The sequence below is a fragment of the Ceratosolen solmsi genome, unplaced genomic scaffold (genome assembly GCF_000503995.2).
Source record: "Ceratosolen solmsi marchali unplaced genomic scaffold, CerSol_1.0 scaffold30, whole genome shotgun sequence".
Lineage (NCBI taxonomy): Eukaryota > Metazoa > Arthropoda > Insecta > Hymenoptera > Agaonidae > Ceratosolen > Ceratosolen solmsi.
This window is the reverse complement of record NW_011948421.1, coordinates 6,556,467-6,576,125: the sequence shown is the minus strand read 5'-3', so window position 1 is coordinate 6,576,125 and position 19,659 is coordinate 6,556,467. Positions and strand designations below refer to the sequence as shown.

The following is a 19,659-nucleotide window of genomic DNA, read 5'->3' as shown; positions in this document are numbered from 1 at the left end:
AGAGCTTCGAGAATCAAAGAAACGCCCTAGATTAGCTCAAGTATGTGCTTACGCATGGATCCATGTAATATACGTCGGTGCAACATTCGCAAATTGTTGTATTAATATTTTGAATACTTACATTTTAGAAAGCATAATTTGCATGTTATATATATTGCGTAAAATTTTATTACAAAAACTACGTAATTTAATACGATAAGTGTTCAATTATTCAATTAACTGAATAACCTATATTAAAATGTTTTATTATTCGCATACAGACACTGACAAAATGAATTGTAAAAACTGAACTAGATTTTCTATTTTCAATAGAACATGGAGTTTGTATTAATCGTTACATAATAATATTTTTATTTATATAAATAATAAAATCAACAATAAATGATTTAAATTACTGTATATCATATAAAAATTAATTTAATGAACTAATCTTTTAATTGGAAAAATAAAATAATTTTTTAAATTAATATTTTTTATTATTTTTTATAATTTATAATACAATATTAAAAGACCAGTAAGTAGTAAATACTAGAATAAATTTATTAACTTTAAAATTAAAAGATTTGATAAAAAGTAAATTTAGTATAGACAAAAAAATTAAAATAATAGTAATAGTATTTATATTTTATAAATACAGGGGACTATTAATATATTTTATAAGAATTTTCTTCTATGTCAAATTAAATTTTATGCTATAAACATAAAGTTAATAAATACTGTTTTATGTTGTTTATTAAAGAAAAGCTAACAGTAATATAATGTATATTATTAAAATATTTCAATATTATTTTTAATTATAACTCTTTATAACCCATATATCCTTTATCGACATATATACATGCTTATTTTGAATGTTTTTTAATGTTATCAATAACAAATTAATTAAATTAATATTGATCGTTATGTATAAATGATTTCATTTTTAACTTAAAAAAACAAAGAAATGGATCATAATTTCACAAAACGTAAATTAGAGTTATCATTTTTTATGATATTAATAATTAAGAAGCCTTATAAGTATATTTTATAAACGAAGATTAAAATTCCAAATTTCATAACTTTTTTATTTTTTGTAATAAGCAATGACTTTCATTATTAACACATAATTTTTTTATATTTCTGTTTCTATCTGTTTGTCTGATGACTCTCTCTCTCTTTCTCTATCTACTATACAACCGTATTCTTAATATTATTATGATGGATGTATACATTCGCAAAAATACTGCACACCATTTAATTAGAAGATACAAAAAAATGGCAGATGCCATGAAGTTTTGCTTTTCAGTTCGTTGATATTGGGTTATATGATGACGTCTCTGTTTTAGATTTAAATCACAGTAATATATTGCATTTAAATAGTAAATAGTTCATTTAATTAAAAGATTGTAGGGATAATTTTTGTATTGTACATACTTACATTAATGTTTAATAAAAGTATCGAAATGCTGCAATTAGATATTTACTAAATCTATATAAATAAACTATATTTACTAAAAGATTATCTAGGTAGTTTTCTAATGTTTCATAAACTAACAAACTTTATTTTGAATAAAGTATGAATAATTCATGATTGAATTAAGTAAATGTAACAAGATAATTAAAAAATAATTATTAATAATTAAAATTAACTATGGAGATATATTATTATCTAAAGAATAATGAGAATCAATAATGAAACTTTAAAGTAATACAAATATTGAGTAAAAAAACGGAAAAGTAGTCTATTCGTAGACATATAAATTAAACTATATGTATCTATATATTAAATTTTTATATTTAGTAAATATAAAAAATTATAAAAATAATGATGAATAACAATTTTAACTATCTATATTATGTGCCAAAAAATATTGTCCAAAAAATATATATTGATCGCATGGAATACTGTAAAAGAATCTACTTCCGCTTTTTTTTTACAAGCAAACAATTCCTAATCAAAGATTATACAAATAATGGGATGTTACAGATGACGAGAAAAATTTATTGAAAATATACGAAAGAAAAAGTACAATAATAGTAAATATATGAAATCAATAAAAATTTCTGTTCGATTAAAATGTTTCTTCTCTTTGACTGGATTTAAAAGTAAAAATTTGTAAACAAAATAGTTAAATATAAAGGCTTTTTAATCAAAAGCTTATGCAGCTATAAATATTTTATTTATAAAATATGATGAATAAATTTTATTGATATTTTGTTACAAAACCCAATGGCTATTCTCACATATGTAATTTGGAAAAATACTTTTATGGAAAAAGGACAAATATAATAAAAAGCATGATATTCAATACAACTTAAACATTTCATAATCTGTATATATGCAGTCACGAGGCTGCATATTTCGCGAATAATGAACGAAATTTAATTGACCACTGTCGTATCTATCATATCGATTCTTGACCGATCATCACTAACATCCATGTATTAGTTCAACTATGTATCCAAATTTTTTTTTAATTTTATTTTCTATATTAATTATTGTTCTGATTTATTTCTATTAATATATTTCTATATTTATTGGCAATAATTCACTCCTAATTTTGCGTTTCCTAAGATATTCAGAAATACTTGTAATTTAAAAATCAATATTTTCTTAAATTTTTCAACAATATTATAATATTGTTTCAATACTATATAGTTATTATATTATATTATACTAGTATATTATATTATGTTGAAATATAATCTTTAATATATTAATACAATTTTTAATATTTGTATTATATAAAAAACAAAGAACTATTGCATCTAATATGCAAAGAACTACATCGAGTTTATTAATTAAAATATATTATGTATAAATACAGTTTAAATAAGATAATTCGTAGTGATTTCATAATTTTTTTCATAGCATTATTTCATAAACATGGAAAAATATATGGTAACGTTGCTTTATAAAATGAATATATAAAATAAAATAAATATAAATAAACATATAAATCAAATACATGCAAAATTAAAATTATAAAAGTAAATCTACTGATCCATATATTGTTTAGATTAAATTTGAACGTTTAAAATTTTTATTTAACTTTTTCTAATAACTGCTATAAAATGTTAGTTTACTTATATTTTTCCGTATTCTTATTTAAATACCGACATATATCAATCAGTTTCAAGAAAAAGTTGATTATGATATGTGATTAATGGGCCCTGTACTAAATAACAAAGAGATGCATTTAGTTATTTGTTATTTTACAAAATCAACAAACCTATTCCTGTATGAAACGATGTTCGCATACAGTCTAAAATCGGTTTCTAAAATTGTTTTTAGTTACGAATAGCACATGAGGATCATATTATAGTCTATCACGATTAAGTGCAGGAGGCTTGTCGGCACGTGGCCGACACGTGTTGACACGTGACACAACACTTGTTACTGACACGTTAGGCGACCTGAACTCTATGCGTTACGTGTTTGTAGTCGAGCGCTATCCCTGCGGAGCAGATCGCTCGCATTAAGAAAATTGAAATGTCGATTTGTTCAATGGTTATCTATCTCTCTTTATTCTGTTCTTCATATTTTTCTTCCTTCTCGTCCTTCTCTATCGTTCTTTGGAGCTTGAAAAGATAATTCTATTAAGAAATTCGAAGGGTGGAATACAAGCGAAGGGACGAGATACGAGATATATGGCAACTGTGTCAAGTAGAAGCGATGGGTAATCGTAAAAGGAAGATAAATTGTAAGCATGAATTATAATAGAAAAGCCGAAGGGATCACGGAAGTAAGAACGATTATGATGATTTTAATTAGAGTCGGTTATTAACCTGCTTGATAAACTCTATATTTGGTTAAATCTTCCTAAAATAAATATTTTATTGTACTTTATGCATTTATTACCAAAATAAAGTATTTTTAAGAACCCAGTTATTTTTTATATTTATTTTATATTATCAATATTTAAGTTATTATAAATGGTTGTACTATTTGCATTTCTAACGTAATACATATTTTATTTGTATTCGAAAAATAAAAAATATTTAGCAAATGGTTAACAAAGTTTTATAATTTTGTAAATTAATTATTCATGCAATGTACATATATATTTATTATAAAACTTCATATTGAAAAAAAACTACAAATAATGTAATGTACAATTAAATATTATATGGACATTTAAGATTTTCAGATGACTATTTTATACATTTATTATTGAGAAATGTAGTATGATGGTAAGTGATGCTTGGGAACATATGCATATATTTGAGAACGATGACCTACAAGCACCCAGTATTTATTTTATATTTACGTTCATAGGGCACAGGTGCTTACTGTTACTACCGCCTCCATATATCCATATGTACGCATTGCATGTATGCATGCATACGTCTGTCCTCACAAATACACAAGTAAGTTTAGACTTTATCTAGTCACGGTACGATCGCCACGTAAACATATGCTTATAAAAATAATCTCTTGATTTTGAAAAAGGTTTTAATCATACAACAATCTGGGATATTCTTTTTTATATAATCTACACATGAAAATAATATAGCATTTTCTTTTCTATTATGTCGTTACAGGAATATGGCAAATTTTCCATATTTTATTCAATGGCTAATTTTAATAGTCTAAATTTTATTAGGAAATTACTTCTTTTATCAATTATTCAAACTTTTCTATTATTTCCTATTTTTCGAGAAAAAATACTAATCTATATAGTTAACTTTTTTAATTTCTAACATTTATTTGAAAAACTCTTCAATCTTAAAATATGAAAGTATTATTTAATGCTAGTAAAACATATACAGAAAAAAATAGATAAAAAAATTTATTTAACGAAGGCTACTTTTTCACGTTAATTATTACATCTATATCATATGCGGTAGAAGTGCTTCTAAATAAACAAGCAATGTAGGCGTCCTTACGTAGTTTAAAACAAATCCCCCCACCCCCTCTGTATCTGTCGCTCTGTATTTTAAAATATAAAGAATAAAGTTTTTGATCATGTATGTAACTGAGTATATTTATATGTATTTTAAAATATAAAAGAATGAGCAGAACATGTCTTAATGTAAAATATGATAAAAATTCCGAAAGCAATATCAAGACATTAATAACTCAGTGTGTAAATAAAAAAGGCGAAGTTTAAAAAAATATTGATATTTGATATTAAAAGTAGAAACAAATTTATGTATATAAATATATAAATATATATACGTATTCGTTGAATTTCTGTATAAAACACATGAAACTATGCAGAAAATATCGCAAATAATTTTATGAGTTCGATGAGACTGAGACTTTGAATCGTGTAGATATATATAAGTTCTTATATACTTAGATACTGTAATGTTGTTTAAATGTACAAGAGATATAAAATTATATGAGACATTAATGTTTATATTTTAAAAATGAAAGTCTGATTTTAATGTGGTAGGTACTAATGAAAATTTTTCTTTATCGAAATTTGAAAAACAAATAATCTATAATTTTAATATATTTATAATGGCTAATTAATCTATTTAAATAGTTAACATTAATTTGCTAAAAATTAATTAATCACATTGTGTTCTATTATAAAGGATTTCATCGTGTAGATAAAAATTGAGATAATTTTATATAAAAAGTTGTTGTATAAGATATTATATAAATTATATGAAACTGTACATTTCAATATATATCATTCAAATGATATGTTAATTGAAAACATTTTTTGTTAAATATTAATAAATGGTATTTTAGATATTGTTATATAAATATAAAATATCGAAGTAATTTTATTTATTTTAATTACAATTTTTTATCTAATTATTTAATAATCGTAATAAATATGGTATCTTTAAATTTTATAACACTTTTATAACATTATATTTAGATATATTCTAAATATTTATGATTCAATAATGAAATCACTAAAAGTATGAATAAATTAAAATAAGATATAAACATTAATTTTATATAATTAAATAAAATCGATTTAATTAATTTAATTATGAAGTTACTTTATTTTCAGTCCAATTTCATTTTTGCGATATAAGACCATTTGAAATAAGAGTATTTGTACATAATTAATTATACTTTATTATTTATGGTTTCATGTATTTAATACATAAATATAGTAAACTTATTATTGAAATATATAAGTTTAAAATATATGTGGATGAATTAATAAATTGAAGAAAATTTATCAAATTTATCAATTTTACTAAAGAATATACTATTTTAGGATTTAAAAAAATTAGTATATATCCTAACTTTAAAATATATTTATTTTATATTAAAAATATTATATCATAATAGTAAGACATAATTACAATAGTATCTGAATAATTTTATAATTTTATTAAAGAACTTAATTGTGACTTAATATTATTTAATATGTAATAATATTTCTAAAAATACTTAAAGAGTAACATATTCTTATAAAAATTAAGAACTGCTATAATATTTTTAATCTAGGCTTTTTTATATCAGCTGTAAGTATTTACATGAATATTTATCGAGTAATTTAATAAGAATTGGGAATTCATGTTACTCCTTTACCTTTGGTTATTATACTAGCTTCCGATGACTTTCATTACAAATTATTTACTTAAATTTTAAGATTGTATTTAACGATTACTATAAAGACTTATGATTGATGATAAAGACGTGATTTATGAAAAAATTACAAATCATCTATTTTTCATCAATATAAATTTTCAATTTAATATATTATTTTTATTTTTCCTAATTTATATTTATATTTATATTTATATTTATTTTACTTGCACTTACGAAATATTAAATTGCTAATGATTTCAATGCTAGAAATAATTTATAATGAATTTTATAATAAATTAATATTCCTTATTTGAAATGTAATTTAATGGAACTACAAGTTGACCAGTTTAATAAACAGAAACATTTATATAAAATAATTTTAAATATTATAGGAATTATATTTATAGGTATAGTTATCATTTAATACTATAAATCATAAATGATGTAGTTGGCTAACAAATACATTTGAATTATGTAAATGAATAATTTTATATTGAATTATCTGTTTTCATATTATTTGTGGTCTTTGCAAATTCGGAAATTCATATAAAAATATTCTTCTAGCAACACACTAAAATAGATTTTTTGTCCATTATTTATAATGCACTAGTTTACGTAGTAAAGTAAGTAATTGATTACTACTAATAAACAGAGAGGCATTACTGAAATTTTTATTGTTATTTATATTTAAATAAAATTATCTGTTATATATCTATATATATATATAATTTAATATATAATTTAATAAATGGATGTATTAGTAAATTGAAGAATCATTCAACGATAGTAAAATTATATCTCATAGGAAATTATTTTAAATATATTAAATATGCAGTAGCAATTTAAAAGACACAAAGAAAATGTTAAATACATTCATACTCTTATACGCTGATAAAAATAAATAAAAATGTTAATTTCTGCAAAGTATCCTTGATGATAATTTTTCATGATATATAGCACGTAACACGCATTTATACCTAGACACCTATGTATAAAGTATTCTATACGTTATACCGTTTACACTACGCAACTAATTTAGGATTCATTATATTTTACCAGTGTAGTGGTTATCATTGTATTTTATATTGTCGAAGCTGTTCCTATAGTGAGTGCAATTGTTTTCTCAATTCATACACATTTATATATAGCTATGTCTGCACGCATATACTCGCCCTAACCGCAGAAAGAGCCGTTAGGGAAAATCGTAAGTATTATTGTAATTGCATATTTAGGTTTATTTCCTGTACGGAATAGAGGCCTTGTCTACCCTTCTTTTTCTATATTTCCGACCTTTCTTTCCTCTTTGCCTCCTTTACAAATTTGTTATGAGAATACATATTGTGAGATTAGATAGATAGATAGATTAATAGATTGATAGATATATTAAATTGATAGATAGTTAGATAGACGGATACATACTTGTAATAAATAAATAAAATTTTTTATTGAGTAATACAAATGCATAATACTTATTTAAATTGCTTGGATTAAGAAAAATAAGCGATATTTTCATAAATATATATAATATATATATGTACTCATAATAAGAGTAATATGACTATTTCACAAGCATTAGATTAAAATTTAATCAAATTTAAAGAAGAAAACAAAGAGAAAATTTGTTCTATTAGAAATTCATATTATATTTTAACAATTAATCTTTTAATACTATAAAATTATTTTATTATATGAAAATAATCAATAAAAATCAATATGTATATATTATCGAATTTATTGTAATTTGTATATGAATCAGCATTGTACTTTTGTTATAAATACAAATACATTTATTTTCTAATTTTTAAATTTAATTTTTCTTAATTTCTTAAAATTAATATAAAAATACAAATAAATAATAATTCATAATATTAAAAATAATTAATTTTTATATAAAATTTATTATAAATTTACAGAAATTTTAAAAATTTTAGAAAAATATTAGATTAAATCGGTTAATTTAATGATTTCATCTTAAAAATATAGAATATAGGTCTGAAAATTTGGTCAAATTATATAATATATTGTCTATTTAATATATTTGATAAGTAAAATAATTATTACATTTGTATTTTGCTAAAAGTTTATGTTACAGGAATTTTCTCAAGTAGAAATTTATTATTTATAGTATTTGTTAATACACAAAGTTTTAATTGTAGTCCATAATATGCATAAAAAACTTAATTTAGGTGTTCTTTTTTTAGAGACAAGACCTTCTATTCGTTCCGGCTTAGTTTCTATTTCTTGAGTAATATGTTACAAAGTATATATACATGTGAATGTCTCAATGAAAGAAATAAGTATTTACAATTTACTATTTTGTATGCCCTAATAGGATCTTTACGAAATCTGTATCACGGATCACGCAATCTGTTTTACGCTTCTGATACTAAATATAAAAAAATAAAATTTATTTAAATTTATAAAATTAATAATTGAATAAAAAGCCATCTTTTTACGTATCTGATTGATTTACTTATTGTAGAAACTAACAAAATCATCATTTAATGCAAATTAATTAATTTAATATTTTTATCAGTCAATATTTTTATTTAAAAAGAAACACTACTTTTAATCACTGCTGCCTTACAATTGAAACAATGGATAATGAATTTAATCATTTATATTTTATACTAGAAGTATCATAATCATTTCTTTTATAATAAAGATTTTGATGCGCTTGATTAAATAAGCATTTTTTATTAATAATTGTTTGTATTTATAATAATTAAGCAATTTCTTAATTTTAAAGTATTCTTATTTATTAGTTATTATTAATTTTAAATTAATTATAATTTATATGGAATTATTGTGATCGCATTTTAATATAATATAATTAATCTATTACTATAAAAAAAACATAATATTTAAATTAATATTTATTATATATTAACGCGAACTACTCTTTCAAATGCTTATATTTTTTAATGTATATTTTGCTATCAAAATGAATTTATTTTATGTCATAAATTTATTAAATATTTTTATTATATATGTTTAAATAATAATAGATAATATATTACCGAAAAGAGAAAAATTTATTGAATTGGTTTAATTCAATATAAAATTCTAGAAAATGAAAATATATTTAGTGAATTGTTTTAAAAATTTGATAACATTGGTAAGTATTTCAACTTATTTTTCGAATTTGATTCTATATCACGTACGGTTTTATAATGTACGACTCTTGGCGCATATGTAATATCGATTGCAATACTCCAAATACCATTCAAAGCACAAGTAAGTATATACACAAGTACATACACATTCATTGCACGCATGGAATTATGAGTCAGGTGAGTTGTTATACTCCACGCATTAGGTTTTGTTTGTTGCTATATAGATCTTTGCCTAATTACTTTTTTTTTGACTTTTTTATATTATTTTCAACATAACAATAAAAATCCTTAAATTTTTTTCTAACATTTATTGTAATTAGTAATTAATAGAAACTAAAATATAGTTATGGGATTTGAATTATTATAAAAATTATATTATATATTATTATATTATAAAATTCAATTATAAAAAATTAATGTTTTAAATTTATAAATAAAAATTAAATCCCAAATTTGTTTTTATAGTCTATTTTTTTAATTTTATTTGAATCTATTTAAATAAAAATGATTTTACTTAACAAACTTTCTTTTCTAATTTTAAAAAATCTATTAAAAATACTGTAAATTGGTTAGAATCATATTATCAAATGAATAATGTAATTAGCGAATTTTGTATACCAAATATTTATTAAAAGTATAGCAATAAATTTAATATAAAATTACATTTTATTATTATAATATAAATTAGATTATTTAATTTTTGATCCGACATAATTATTAAAAATTTTAGGTTTTGCACAAATAAATATTTCAAATTATATAAAATTAGTCTTATTTCGAAATGTATTAAAATGTATTATAGTATAAATCAAGCAAAAATAATAAGAATATACTTAACCGAATATTATATATTATAATATTGTAGTAATGAAAATTAACAAAAGTTTATTGAATATGGTTCTAATTAAAGACTGTTTAAACTATGATATTATATAATTATTTATATTGACAGATTAGACAAAGTAAGTAATTGAGTTTTTTAATTTATTAATTGAATATCTTTTTTTAAGCACTTTCATCTTATTTTGTGTAAATTTAGAACAAATTTTACTATTAATGAAAATATATTTTTTAACCAATAGTTTAAATACTTACTATTTTATTATTCTGTTCAGTATTGCTGTTTTATAATTTTAAATTGGAATTCAAACCAGGCTTCATTTTAACTTCTTCGCAATTATTAATATATTATAATATAATTTTAGATTGCACTAATATAATTTGTTTGATCTATTGTTTAAATCTCTAAACATCTCTTTAACTTACTACAATAGATAAGACGTAGCTTTCATCGATCAGGAAAATGTATATCTATCATTGTGGGCATGTTGCCAAGTACGGGCCCATCATAATTTTCAATTTAGTATTAATTAACTGTCTTACTCTGTGCATCTCCAATGCGAGGCCCATTTCACCAAATAAGGGCCGCATCTCATATACCGACTGAGTAGTAAATATAAATCAGGAGTGATTGGATGTAAGCAGGGAGCGTTATGCGTCCCTAGTGTCTCGTGTGTGGGGTTGCTCGCATCTAGTACTACCTAAGTTTATAGTTGTGTATCTCACTTCCTCTCTAACTTCTCCTTCACTTTATCCTTCTATTTCTATATCTATCTATTTATCCATCTTATATCTACACATCTATCTGTATTTTGTTTAATTTGTAATAATTTTTATTCATTCGTGACAAGATTTAATAATTTGTTCGTTTCAAGTGTGTCAATATACAGAATTCTTTTAATTTTAAATGATTATATTAGACAAGTGTTTAAAATAATACATCTGATATTAAATAAAAACTATTTTATTACAGCCCATAACATTAGAATTCTTATTTTTAATTTAATTTTTCTTTATGTATATATAAAAAAAAACTCATTTATTAACTATAATTTTCAACACATTAAAAAAATGAAAAATTTATCAAATTAATTAAAGAAGAAAAATCAATAAAGGAAAACATTCTGAAATCATATTTTAGAGATAAAATTATACAAATAATGCAACACAGTTCGTACATACCGTATGAATGAAAATTAGATAACTTTGACCTAAATAATTATATAACGAAATTATTAAAATTATTTATGAAGAATAAATAGCAATATAAATCTAAATTGAAAAGTATATTTACTTTTCATACAGTGTTAGGCAGTTTATTTTTTATAATTGAAAATAAGTAACAACATTTAGATAGTAAATTTTTATTGGTTGATTAAAAGTGTATGTCTAAACTACTAAATAAATTAGCTATTTCTTTCTCGCGTAATAACCACTTTAAATGTACTTATAAATGTAACGTTGCAACAATACTCTGTTAATAATAAGCAAAATAATGCATACATTAATTTTTCATATAATGCGTAAGTTAATTTTATATAACATATTTTTTAAATTATTGTAAGCGTTTAAATGAATACTTATAAATTCATTAAAAACTTTAATTAAATTGTAAAAGTTTTATCCTAAATTAAAATTTATCAAATATGTTGGATATATATAAATATTATTCTTATTTACTTGATAGACATGATAATATAAAAACATTTAGTACCTTTTTATTTCAATCATTTATTAAATATATATATGATTTATAATTAATAACAATTTTTGTAAGTATCGATTATACTGTAAAATTTAGTTTAAAACTACATAAGAATTTCTCTGGATCGCAGATAAAATTCTTACTGGTAAAGAATATTCATTCTGGATATCGCGTGCTTCTCACTTTTTGTCCCTCTATTCTTTACCACGATTCACATTACCAACGCGAAATTGATCGACGTATACAGTCATTTTTTTTGCGCAGAATACCCAGTCAAGTTGGCAAGTGTGGTACGAAAGGTTGGCATAGTTTCCTTTACTGCAAAAAAGTTGCTTTGTATATGTAGATAAACTGCTAGTAACCCTTAGAATAATAATTTTTAAGATAATCAGATTCCATAGTTAAAATTCTAAGAAGAATATTAAATACAGTTGTGTTTCTATACTATTTTAATAAATGATTTTTTATTTTCATATATTTCCCCATTCACATGTATATGGATGAACAAGAGAGAGAAAGAGAGAGAGAGAGAGAGAGAGAGAGAGAGAGAGAGAGAGAGAGATTAGATAAGAGAGAGTGTTTCTGTATGTGTATTTGTATCAGAAAAAAAGTAAGTAAATAAAAATCAAGTATCAATATATAAATAAAAATAAAAATCAATAAAGTTTTGAGCACATATATTAAATATATATATATATGTGCAAAAAAATTATTTATCTAATAAGTTTTTTGTTTTGATAAAATTTGATCCGATTCTCATATTCATAATACAATTTGTTACAACATAATTTGTTTTTATTGAAAAAAAAATAACTAGTTTATTTAGCTGTTTCATAATATAGTTTAATTCAATCGATAAAAAATCTGTCTATCATTTATTTCAAATTAAAATTTAAATATTCAAGAAAAATAAAATAAAAAGTGTCTGTACTAATATTATTAAATCATTATTTTTTATATACCAATTTGTAAAATAAGTATAGAATTTATATAAAAATAACTTTTTAGTATGTAATATATTAAAAATATGAGGGGAAATTTTTACACCAATATTTTATTATTAAAATAATATTTAGTTAATTATAATATAAAAAATAAAATTAATTACTCAAACAACTAGATTTTATAATTTTGCTAAAAGCAATTTTCCAGTCATTATATTAATTGTATTTTTCAATTTCATATATTAAATACTGAAATTCTGTAAGAACAAAAATGTACTGTCATTGTACATACAAAATAGCTTCAAAATAAAAATACTCGGAACACGTGCACGTGATATTTGACCGATAAGTTGATAATGTTGTATACATAATTAATAACAAAATATCATATGTAGTGTAATATTCCTATTATATATCTATTCGAAGAAAATAGTTTAATCGCAAAATGTGTATCTAAATACATATACGTCTCTTGCATAATTTTAATAAATTATATCAATTGTTAAATTATATGATCGTTTTATGGAACATTGAAACATTACTGATAATTATTGTGACTTTGTAATCAAGTCAAAATAGTTTCAAGGTTTTTTATGAAACTGTATTAGTTATGTATCTTAAACTTTGAGTTGACAATGAAATATAATACATTTTTAAACATTTTTAAACAAACCATACTAGTAACGGATCTTTAAAAATTTATGTTTAAGCATTAATGTATTAATTCGTAATTTCGAATTGAATAATTATTGAAATATGATATACAAATTTATTACATAACATTTTAATGCACTAAAAAGTAATTAAAATAATTATTAAAAATTGATAAAAAATGTATTTGACAAATGTAAATAGATGATTCAATCTTTATTTTGATTCAATAGTATTCAAAGTATTCAATATATTATTTATTAAATTCTAAATATCTAGTATTAGTTATATAATGATATATTATGGTTACGAAACAAAAATGCTTATTTAATAATGAGTTGTAAGAAATTTTATGTATACTGAATAACGTCTGTGTTACATCAGTATATTTGATACTTTCATTAATTTATTTTATCAAGTTAGTTTTTTATGTAATTTTTACATTATGTCTATCTATGTGACCTCTGAAATTTTACACAAAAATTTAGAAATAAATAAGTAATCATTATAATATAGTCTATTATAAAATCCAATGCATCAATAAAGTATTACATTATATATATAAATTATAAGTATATTAGATTCTAATATTTTTCTTCTTTCTTTTTGTAGTATTTTCATTTTTATATTATTTAGATATTAAAAAGTTACTGTTGAATTTCCAAGTATTTATAATTGATTGAACTTTTTAAAAGACACATATATATATATATATATATATATATATATATGTAAATAAAGATTTTTAATTTCACTTGGTATTTGATTGAATAAAACTATATAAAATCAATACCAAAATTTTAATAATTATATTCCTAAATAATGTTCATAAATGATACAATTATATATGTAAATGTTATTATATTCCTACCATATAAAATATCTTAATTACCAATGAATTATAACAATAATGAATTTTTCAACTAAAATTTCTTTAGCAAAAACATCAAGTTATTATATCAACTATCTTATAAAACTAATATGCTTGTGATTAAATTGGATATAATTTCACTTACTTACTTATAATAATTATTATAACCGTGTTTCCATATTTTTAGTATTAAATATGAAATATTCATTGAAACCGTTATTGTGAAAAAGTGTACAATACTGAATTTAAAAACTACTAAATAAAATTGTAAAGAATAAATAATTTATGCATTATTCTTTATTTTATAATTTCAATTTTTTAAATAAATTTATTTTTATAGAATTACGACCACTTAACCAATATCCAAAGAAATTGAAAAAAATCTGTAACATATGCAGTATTTTTGCTGTGCATAAAGGTTTCCATAAAAATATAGTATTATAGTATTACACATTTGACCAATACTTTATTCATTATACATTTGACCCGAGGAGAACGAATAGAAATGAAAATTATATTGGTTATATTTGACATACGGAAAATTTAATTCCATTAAAATGTGCACTAGCCTTTTCTTGTAATATTTATAAAATGATGATCGATCTTATGTCGCTTTACTCGTTTTCCCGAAATACACGTCCAGTGAAGGGGTGAAAAATAGCTCAGTCCACCTGTCGTCATCGTTCGGATCGTGGTTATCGATCTACCCCGTCGACATTCAGTTCTACTCTATCTATTGCTACTCTATCATTGATTAACCACTGACAATAAACACTATTAATGCTGTGCCCTATCACACTGCAGACTAAATGTGTCATCAGTATTTATCCTTTTTTCTTTCTAACTTTCACTAGGTGCTATGGTATCTTAGTATATTTTTCTGTATGAAATGTATGTTATGTAAAAAATTAAAAATATTTTTTGACGTGTTTTTATACGATTTTGAAAAGATGTAAATTAATTGATAAATTATATAATGTATTTATAAAAAATTATTTGTTAAATATATCAGATGATCATAATTTTAGTACCTTATAACATTGATTTATATTAACTAAAGTATATAAAAAAATATTGGGAAATAAATTTGAATTTTTTTATGGCCTAAAAGTATATAACCACTATAAAATATTCGATTGATATAATGAATATGTTATATACGGATAAAAATTTACTTTAATACAACTTGGTAATTGGTTTTACATTAAAATAGTTCAAGAAAACAAAGTTTTGGTTTTACAAAAAATAAACGATAAACGACAATTATTAAAATTAGCTTTCGATTGTTAAATTTATTTAAAAAATAATTAAATAAACTGATTTAGTTTCTTACTTCGGTGTTTTAGCAACTAATGTAATATAATTTATATTCTTGAATGAATGAATAATTAATATTAAAATATGTCACGTATCTACACTATAAAACTGTAATATTTTCAAATTTAATTTCTACTATCGAATAATTTACGAATAACTCGAATAAAATAGTACCTAATTTTTAGTGATATACATGCTAACTGAAAATTACTGTCAATCATATATTAAATAAATTTTTTAATTACATTAAAATTGTTTTAATTAGAAAAATTATTAATTTAAACACCAATTTAAGGAAGTTTATACTCAGCATTAATAATTAATCAAACATAATTTTTTATGTTATTTTAAAATATATTAATTATTAATCAATAAATAAAAAATATATTTTGCATTAGTTCACTATGCTTTTGAATATGAAATTTATTATTATTTATTATAATTCTGTATATTAGTTATAATTTATTTTACTCGAAAGCATTTAATATGATGGACAAATATTATTTAACATAAATATAATTTGAATTAATAATATTCAATAATTTTTATTTCAATAACTATTGTCGATTTTTTATTTTTATGTAAAATATTTATATATATATTTATATATATTTTTTATAAATATTATTATTATAAAAATTAATTTATGGTCAATTATTTATATTTTTTTCATTATACATTTTTTATAATTTTAATATCATATTATTTTTGTGTATTCATTTTAGATTAAATTGATGAAATAGATATGATTTATCATTAATAATCAATAAATTTTTATATATATGATATTTATACATTTTAGCAAAAATAAATAAAAATTGTTCAAATGGAATATTAGTTTATGTAAACTACAGTATTTAAAAACGTAAGGACCGAACTAAAACGCTGAAATTTATTTTCGCTACAGCAAAATATCATCACTTTACAAAAAATTGAATCTGACGTTTATATAATTTCACTTAATGAAGTTAAGAAAAATAGAATCTTTTATTAAATATTTAACAACAAATGGAAGGCTGTCGATGAATTTCAGCGTATTTGAAGGAGTGAGGCAAGTGATGGAGAAACAGGAAAAATCATGAAGTAGTGATTATATCGAATCCGCTATATGAGTGGCGGGTACTGGTGTAATCTCATCTAAGCACTTACGCTTCACTTTCTTTCTATTCCCTTTCTTACATTGTCTGTCTACCTTTTGCGTAACGTGGTCGCAATGCTTTTTATCCTATTATATCACATGAATAAACTAAAGGCTTTAAAGGCCGCTTGTAAATGACAGATACAGTTGAGAGATGTTGAAGTTTTACTTTCTTAATGCTTCTGTTCCTATAGCTACAGAATGAGATAAAATGAGAAGAAAGGCAGATATATATATAAAGAGAAAGAGAGAGATAGTGTGGAATAAGGCACTAATAATAAGATAGTTAAACTAACTATCCGATGCATTTGAAAATACAACAGGAAAATTAGAAAGTGAATTTAATTATAAATTAGCACTGAGATAAACTTTATCAATATGTAATATTATACAATCAATTAATTTTAGAATTGCAGTAAACTCTAGTAATTAATATTAAGTTATAAAATATTTTTAAATAATACGAAAATTTACTTTAATATTATGATCCCACAAAAACCAGGTTCCTTTCATTATTTTAAAAGTTTTTGAATTAGTAATTATATTTCATTTATGTCATAATTATCATCTAAATACAATTATAATTAATTATTTATTTATGTCAATGAAATAAATTGATTATTTAAATTTTAAAATTATGGTATTGTCATTACTGTATACAACATATTAATGTATATAATATTCATATTTATGTTGTATTTTATTAATTTAATATAATTGTATTTATATATTTTCATACTTTTAAAATTTAAACAATTAATAATCGAATATTATTATGAAATTTATAAAAATCTATAATCATTGAAATATTACATTTGTAAACTATCATGCTGAACATAATATAATTTATATTTATAGTGTATTTTGATTCATAGTATATCATTTAATATTTTTATTTATACACATATATTTTTAATATGGGAAAATTTTCTTTTATATATATTTGATTTTTAGTAAACAATAATTAAATTAGATATTAATTTTCCATTTTAACTCATACATATACTAAAAAAATACAATAACAACTTTATTCAACAAACAACAAAACTATTAAATCTAATATTTAAACAATGAATTAAATAGATATTTATATTTTTGTTTCATTACATATTGTATTTAATATGAATGCGATCATACAGTGATACCGTAGTAAAAAAAAAGAAATAGTATTTTTCAATTTTATGTAAATTTAATATTTTCTTTATTTTAAAATTTAGTTTGTTTAGTTTATAATTTTTTTATTTTAATATTGTTTATATAATATAATATGCATATATCTTTTATAAAGATTTAATTAAATAAAAGATCTATGATCTCTTATTATGTTATATATATTTTTCGAAATTAATAGTATAAATACTAAAATATACTGTTATTGGAAATAATTTATGAATTATGATAATTAAAAAACAATATTTTCTTTTTTATTGTCCAAAATTTTAAAATATCAAAAATTTTGCAAACATTTAAAACAATTTTCTAACTTGGTTTTTTATATAATTTTTTATATAAGATTTACAAAATAATGATAATTTTTTGAAAGATAAATTTATATAAAATATGTATTAAAAAGTGAATTAAAATTATGCATTGGCAACGGTATAAACATATCATAGGTATTATTTTGCATTTACACTGTAATTCTTGTTGAAATATATGAAAAATGCAATGATTTCTTAATATAAAAAGTATAGTTTTCAATACTGAAATATTTTCAATATCCAGTATCTTCAGTTTAATGATATTTTTATGGAAACTTACCGTAGGATTGGGCATACAACGTCGTGGAGGTGGCACCATAGGATCGGAAGCTGCACGATACGGAGGCGGTGAATACCTGCCTGAAGGAAAGCAACTCGGTGCTGATATTGGCGTTCCATGTAAGCCCTTACTGCTCATCATTTTGTCCGTCGTATACATCATATTCATATCGTTATTTTTAACGATTGAGGGTGGTTAACAACAGCCTAATTGCTGTTGATAGCACTGACGTTTATAATAGCGGTCGCTAATCGACCTGATCCAAATAGCCTGTCGCATAGATGCTATCGTAGTTTATCAATCTTTTCACGATTTTCGTAGAAGCATTTATTGTTTTTTTATTTTACCAATAAGCATTTATATGAATTTTTAAATAATCAGTTATTTTTATTTTTCGTACAATCTTGATTTTACACATTAATTAAACAATGTTTAATTTCAACGTATTTCAATTTAATATTAAATATAAATATTCATGGATAGACGACTCCTAGCCATCTTTAGTTGAATGATAATACATCCGTTATAAGTTTATATCTTATAATCAGTTTTAATATTTAATTTTGTTTAAAAATTATTTTTCATATTTTGTTACTTGGTTATAAGTTTAATATTCTTTTTGTATATATGCATTTTATATACATTTTATATACACTATTTGTGAATAGTCAATAATTTTTGTTTTATTCTTATTAAACAACACACCGTTTTGCTGACATTAAGCTGCATAAACAGTTCCCAACAATAAATGTGTCCGCACCTTCTTCAAATCATAACAAATACAATTCACTTATGCTGAGAACAAAACAATATTTAGTTATCAATATCA

General features: G+C 21.5%; 1 protein-coding gene across 1 annotated transcript in view; it reads right to left on the bottom strand.

Annotated features, from left to right (window-relative positions):
* The window catches only part of acj6 (abnormal chemosensory protein 6), a 40,255-nt gene extending 21,233 nt beyond the window's left edge, over positions 1-19,022 (bottom strand). The window contains 1 exon segment of the mRNA XM_011498639.1: positions 18,831-19,022. Coding sequence (XP_011496941.1) covers positions 18,831-18,998 — 168 coding nt within the window. The 5' untranslated portion in view covers positions 18,999-19,022.
* Positions 19,023-19,659: the final 637 nt, after the last annotated feature.